We start from the raw sequence: 6,937 nt of genomic DNA on the forward strand, positions 1-6,937 counted from the left end.
TCGGTGTTGTTGGGGTCAAAAATCTTCTGTTGTTGATATATGTCTGCAGAACAGACTCGAAAGAGGAATTCGCAGTTGTATAGATGGCTTCGGAGATGGGGTAAGAGGGAAGACTATTGTTAGGAAGGCATTGTAGAAATTTTTCAAGACTTGCATCGGAAGTTGCCAATGATACTGACAGAAGAAGAGCTGAAAGTAGTGAGAGAATTATAGACATTGAAACCTTCATTTTCATGCAACGTTTCAGAGCTAGGCGTTGCTATACCTTGAATTCATGGCTGTATTTATAGATGAAATGGGAGAGAAACAAGTTATGTTTCTTTTGGGGCAAGTAATCCAAATCATATTCTATCAACGTTAATCGAAGCATGCTTTTAGCGTTCCAAATTGTACAATCTTATCAAAGCTAGACCCGTCACTCCCTGAAAATTATGTATATCTAGCAAAAATGTCAAAAACTAGAAAAACATGGCGAATATAAACATGGATAGTTTAAGTAATGTATGACTACATATGATTAAAGTTCATAATCTGCTCTTAGAACCCATTTATTTACGTTTTTTGTACATTTCAAATTGTTGTTCAAATGAAAAGCAGTTAAAATCATGTTTTTGATTTCGAACGACAGTCTAAAATCCAAAAACAAAAGAGTAGACAAACACATTCTTAGTAATTCTATCATGATATCTTAATGGACTTGCAGCTTTTTTTTTTAAGGCATGCATGAGTGGCATACTTATCGATAGTACAATGCAAATTTCATCTGGTTACGTTGCTATAGTTTGATTATTTATTTGTACGATGTCATTTTCTTTTTTCTTTTCTACTAGAATTCCATTGATTTAATGGGATTCTAGATTCATCAATAACTTCTTGGATTATTATATATAAAAAAAACTTTCTGTGGTTTGGCGGCTTGTTTGATTCACAACAAGCTTCTTGCAAGGATTGGCTATTGTAATAACAATTCAAGTGTGTTAATCAAAAACCGTGTGCCAGCTACTGTCTACACATGAATAGTTCATGGGAAAACCCTAGCTAGATTAGTCCCTCATGATATATATACTATTTCTTGATCGAGTCATCTAACTATCAATTAGGCCCTCTATCTATGCACATTTTCACAATCCAACTCTGATTTTTATTTTTTTCTAACTGACCCTGATTTTTCCTAGTCTTAGATGTGAAAATATCCAATTTTTCCTCCATTCAGCATGAGCATGAACACGCTTAGTTACTTGGTCCCAACTTATCTTTAATTACAAGCTATGGTTTGGTATGCTTTTACCTAAGATTTGGAGAAATTATGTTCAATAAGAGAAGATATGCATGTTTATCTCCATTTCCAATTATTTTACCAAAAAAGATCTGATTGAGGAAAGGTATATGGATGGGGGACCAAATGGATAAAATTCTGAAGTTGGGGATTAAAACGAGAAGCTCAACATATTTGCAGGACTACTATGACGTGTGCCTACAGTATGAAATTTTTTTTTAATGATTTAGAATATTATTTTACCAATATCCATTGTTCAAATGTGTGGGAAAAAAAAAAATTAGAATATTCTAAACGTGTGCCCACAATTTTTTAATGATTTAGAATATTATTTTACCAATATCCATTGTACACCTTGGATCAAAGTCCATAACATGCCACTTCTGAAGAACAATAGAGGCTGAATAACAGGTTCCGGTTCCAGCTTTGATTTTGTCTTGGTCAATAGAGAAAAATTGTGGGAAAAAAATTGGTGGCTTGATTTTTTTTGTTCTGGAATTATGTATGTTCGTTTACTTTTAGGCTGCTAGTTTGATTCACTGGAAACTTCGTGCAGGCAATTTCCATAATCAAATGGATTGGCTTTGACTATTTGCATTAACAATATAAACCATATTCGCTGGTGCTTGCTTTGGAGACATGTTATTCTGATATAATAAGAAAGTGTGAATGACACGACATACGACATTATCACATCTGAGCCCAAGTTGTAGCTTGTCTTTCAATCCAATCTATTCTTAAACGTTTAAACGTTTCAAGTTTTTTTATTTTTCATTTCTATATTATAAAAATAAAAAAACTAAAACAAATTATTTTAAACAATATTAAAAATATTCTTAGAGGTAATTAAATTTAACCAGGTCAATCAAGCCAAAGATAGACAATTGAGCCAATCAAATTTGACCACATTAACTCCCTATAAATGTTAAAACCAAACACGTCTGGTGTTAGTTTTTAAGTCTATTGATCATAGAATGAACCCCCTTTGATAACTATCATCTAACCTAAGAAAAAGGGAAAAAAAAAATAAGGAGACGTTCAACAAGACATGGGAAATGCCACTAATTAAATCTGAGCTCTACATAAAAAAAAAACTCCAGTTCGGTTGTATATTTCCTAGCTTATAGAGGGGTTTTGCGGAATCCCTAAAAAACAATTGCGACAAAAGTGAAGCAATAGCATTCACCTTGTTAACTAGAATCAAAACCAACAACACATCAAGCAACTGCTTGAACTGCTCTTTCGAAATTGTTTTTGGCAGATGATGCACGTTTAACAAGCATATGATCTGGATGTGAAATCTTCAGCTGGCTGCAGAACATGAGGTAATCATTCATTAGTATGATTTTAAATGAGAATCTTGAGATGAATCTTGGAGAGATCAAACAGACGAAGATACTTTGATCTACTCAAACAGTTGGTTCATAAACCATGTTAAAGCTAGAATTTTCAAGCCAGGATAAAAAAGAATTTTATTATGCTTTGGAGAAAGATGAAATCCAATTTATACAGAGATAAAACATTCTGTATTTCTCCCTTCAATATCAGCAATCATAAATTTGGTTGTCGAAAATATGAAAAAGTTTCCAAAGGCTGCGGTGCAAAAGTTTTTAGTGAAAGCACTGGGTAACTAATTTTGAAAAAAATGCAACCTTGATGATATGTAAGGCTCACTTCTTGAAGCTGAATCAGAAGGAAATGGGTCTCTATACCTTTTTACTTCATCATGGAGAAAAGACCAGCATCATTGAAATAAACTCACATTGCATGCTCAGTGTTGCACGAACAGTTAATTGAAAGCAGCATTAAAACAGCTTTGATTCTGAATTTCAGTTTTACGCACCCCCTCTCTCCCCAAGTTATCACAAGTCACAAAAAAGGTAAGCTCAACTTTTTTTTATGTTCTTTTTTTCACTCCAAAGTTTCTAACTTCATTGGCTCGTGCTGACCTTACAAGAGTACTAGTATGTTGACAAACCTTCTGGCTGGCCCTATTTCCTACTCATTAATTCTTTGTTTGGCCAAAGAATTTGGGACAAAGTGATTTAGCTCATAAAAGAATTCATAATAAGCACACACAAGGTATACAATAATGTTAAAATTGAGCATGAAAAAGATAGTTAACCTGAGATAATGTGAAGAAGATTTGCCAATGTGAAGACTGCATACAACGAAGTTGGCTAGAGTCTCTGGATCCTTTGCATCCGGTCATGGGTATCAAGGTAAACCCCAGTCAATTACAGGAATTACACACTCCAGTCGTGTATTAGCATACCATTTCATAAACAGAAAATATTTGTCAGTGTTACAAACTGAACATGGAGTTGCTAGTCATGATCTCGGCAGAAGTTAGAGGATCATTGTTTCAAACTCACCTTGTTTAGGGCCTCGAGCAACAATGTTTCAGCTTCATCAAAATTAGCCATGTGAATGCAACAAACAGCTCTCCCATTCAATAGTAACCCTGTCATTGGATACTTCTCTGATAAATCTTGGAAGATGAGATATGCTTCCTGCATCTTTGGATACTTCTCTTTTGAAACCTTGGTTACAAAAAAAAAGCTATAATTTATAACTTTTTTAAAACCTACCTTTTCAAACCATTCCATGAAAGATTTACTCAGAACATAACAGTTCCCTAAAATTCATGTTATGCTCCTCAAGTACATTCCATGAAAGTTTACTTGTCTGAGAAAGTGAAAATTCCATCATTTTGGTCCTTATTATTTTTCATTCAATTCAAACATGAAACAAAAACAAATGAGTGACTTCTACAAAATCATGAAATTAACTACAACCTTACATGCTTGTGTAGATAAGCCAGAATTACATAATATGCTTCAAAAATTTAGATTAAATTAAACTCACATTTCCATAGTGCCTCCAGCATTAGTGTGTTTCAGAGCCTCATTGGAATCCTCCTCATGCATTAATATGATTCCAGCAATCAACCTCAAGATACAATTATTTGCAATAGCTGAATCAGCCAACCACTCTTTTAAGCTTGAAATTGTGGATTCCTGTCTAATTTACAAGCAATCACTTGGTGAGACTTTACATATTCTTGAGCTTTATTTCTTTTAATTTAGGTTACATGCAATCAAAAAACCAAGTCATTAAAATGCAGCTTCTTTTTTCTAATTTGTAGACATGCAAACAAGCACACAAAAATCAACATATAAGAATATACATTTTACTAACATGAGTGTAAGATCCAGAATGCAATTGGCATGGAAAATTTTGATTTACCAAGAATACAAAGACCATTAAGACATAGCCCCCCCTCTAATTTCTACATGTGCAATCAAAGTAAGCATACACAAAACACGCTAATACACAAGAATCAACATATAAGAACATCCATTGTAATAACACAAGTGTGAGAATCACGCTGCTTGTGGCAGGAAAATTTTATTTGTTTCTTCCATTCTTTCAAACGTGCAGGTTTAGACTTGAAGAGCATTAACTCTTGAATTACTAGCACGTATTCAGATTCTTATCGAATCACTCGAAACTCAACCTGGATCCCATTTTGCACACACTAAATAGCAACTCTCATATTAACCTCGACTAACAACTGGAACCAAACTAAGAAAAGCAAATAAAACCATGATCGTTTCATCCAAACCCGATTCACTAGAACTCAAAAAACACATTTACTCAAACCCAATTCCCATCTAAACCACTCACAATTTCCTAAAAACAAGAACCAAAAACAGAATCTTTTCCTTAACCAAAATCAACCAAATCAAAAGAGATCTCATTCAACACTAAGCAAAAAAAAAAAAAATTAATAATGCAAGAATCCTAAAAATCACAAAATTAAACAACTCAATTAAAGAACAACGGATCCAAAAAAATCGGACCTTGCTTTCAGGGCTAGAGAGATACAAAGCGAGCAATTTGACAGCTTGAAGTGGAGTGGCAGCGAGATCATCAATCTCATGAATCACAAGCTGCCAAACACAAAAAAGTTCTTAATTTTCCTCAACAAAATTAAAAACCCAGATCGAAAATCCAAAAACAAAAACCAAAAAGATAACAGAATTTCCAACCTGGTAGCTGCCAAGGGCAATGTAAGAACGATAAACAAGGCAGTCACGCTCCAGAGTCATCATGGGAGAGAATGGGAAGATCGCTGGTGTTGATGGCAGCTTGATAGGCTACTAGGTAGAAGTTGTTACGCGAACTGAACTGATGATCTGCTGTTGCTGCCATTTCTTCTTGCTTCGATTTCTAGCGGTAACTGGTTTGTGATTTCTGGTATATTAAGAGGGCATAAATCAAATTTATGGGTTTTTATGTTTGTTTCGTGGGCTTGGATTGATACAATTGTAGTGGACCAATGAGAGCCCTAATTGGGTAAGACGAATGGTTTTTACATTAAGATATCGGGAATTGGGCCATAATATTTGGGAATTTTAAGATGGATATTTAAGGTAAAGTAGAAAATAGAGAATGGATTGATTTCATCTAATATAGTATTTATTGATGTTAAATTTAAATCACTTATCATATAAATTTAAAACTGATAGGTGAAATCGAGTTTTTTTAATATTTTTCTTAATGAATATAAAAAAAAAATTAATTTTTAAAAACTTAACCTCACAGTTTTAGATAAATTTAAACTGATAGGTGAAACTCGAGTTTTTTTAATATTTTTCTTAATAAATATAAAAAAAATATAAAATTAATTTTTAAAAACTTAACCTCACATATTTTTTTTATAGCAATATTATGGAGTGGTTTTTAATTTTTTTAGTATATGATAACTAGATAACTTAGGTCTACACAAATTAATTTTTTAACTTTTTGATGCGGAATAGTTATATTATCTTTTAATAATTTTTTTACATGCTACATTCACATTATTTCTTAACTTTTTGATATAAGATAATTATACTATATTTTATATCTCATATTTTTTTTATATAATTTATATTCACATATATTGTTTCAAAACTTCTTCACATGAGATATTAAAACCTCAAACATATATTTTTAAAAAGTTTTTTGAGTTAATTTGAGTTAATATGGATAACCTATGATCAACCCCTTATTTTGGTCAAACCCCATGTCAAGTTTAATAATTATAGATGTTAGCATTTTTCAAGAAAATAAACATTTTTTAGTTTTATTTTTCTTATTCATTTTATATTTTCTATATTTATTTTTTTTTATTTTTTTGACACGATCAAAAGATTGATATTTGCTCCAAAATATAGGAGTGTCGAAGTAATAAATGACTCGGCAAGACCAGGATCAAACCACAAGGAAGTTAATTATATAAATTATAAATAAGAATAACACAACAACAAATCCATAACAACAACAACAATAATACTAAATAATAATAATAAAGAAGGAGAAGAAGAAGGAAAAGATGAGAGTTTTGATATGAAATATTAATGTAAGGGTTAAACAATGATAACAACAAATGTCAAGGTTAGAGAATCCACTAATGGTACGTCAAATAATTATAGTATAAACTTTTATTATTTAATTAGAAATCACACACAAAGAAGTTTTCAATCAGATTATAAATTGTTAACATGATTACATTAGTTATCTTATTCGATTAATACTAATACTTGTACTTATATGGGGCCCAAGATTTAAAAAGGTCATTTTCAAGTCCAAATTATAGCAACAATAAAGAAG

At 32.0% G+C, this 6,937-nt stretch overlaps 3 protein-coding genes across 3 annotated transcripts in view; all 3 read right to left on the reverse strand.

The window, feature by feature from the left end:
• The window catches only part of LOC105111623 (reticuline oxidase-like protein), a 1,792-nt gene extending 1,523 nt beyond the window's left edge, over positions 1-269 (reverse strand). The window contains exon 1 of the mRNA XM_011007031.1: positions 1-269. This exon is cut by the window's left edge and continues 1,523 nt beyond it. Within this exon, the coding sequence (XP_011005333.1) occupies positions 1-235 (235 nt within the window). The 5' untranslated portion in view covers positions 236-269.
• Positions 270-2,153: 1,884 nt separating this feature from the next.
• LOC105111625 (coatomer subunit epsilon-1-like) lies at positions 2,154-3,906 on the reverse strand. Its single transcript, XM_011007033.1, has 4 exons — positions 3,868-3,906; positions 3,651-3,789; positions 3,402-3,480; positions 2,154-2,587 (listed from the first exon to the last, which is right to left on the reverse strand). Exons 1-4 carry the CDS (start codon positions 3,883-3,885, stop codon positions 2,494-2,496), a joined length of 330 nt encoding a protein of 109 aa, XP_011005335.1. The 5' UTR covers positions 3,886-3,906; the 3' UTR covers positions 2,154-2,493.
• Positions 3,907-5,535, reverse strand: LOC105111624 (coatomer subunit epsilon-1). Its single transcript, XM_011007032.1, is given in 5 exon segments — positions 3,907-3,964; positions 4,145-4,296; positions 5,143-5,232; positions 5,332-5,386; positions 5,388-5,535. Coding segments are annotated over 5 exon segments (447 nt in total). The 5' UTR covers positions 5,495-5,535; the 3' UTR covers positions 3,907-3,921.
• Positions 5,536-6,937: the final 1,402 nt, after the last annotated feature.

The sequence above is a fragment of the Populus euphratica genome, unplaced genomic scaffold (genome assembly GCF_000495115.2).
Source record: "Populus euphratica unplaced genomic scaffold, PopEup_1.0 scaffold298.1, whole genome shotgun sequence".
Taxonomy (NCBI): Eukaryota; Viridiplantae; Streptophyta; class Magnoliopsida; order Malpighiales; family Salicaceae; genus Populus; species Populus euphratica.

What these genes read in the sequence shown, in the direction of transcription:
- LOC105111625 (XM_011007033.1), bottom strand. An exon ending in GCTCGAGGCCCTAAACAAGG is followed by an intron (nt 3,481 to 3,650) that starts TGAGTTTGAAAC and finishes ACCCATGACCGG; the next exon opens with ATGCAAAGGATCCAGAGACT. An exon ending in TCTTCTTCACATTATCTCAG is followed by an intron (nt 2,588 to 3,401) that starts GTTAACTATCTT and finishes CATGTTCTGCAG; the next exon opens with CCAGCTGAAGATTTCACATC.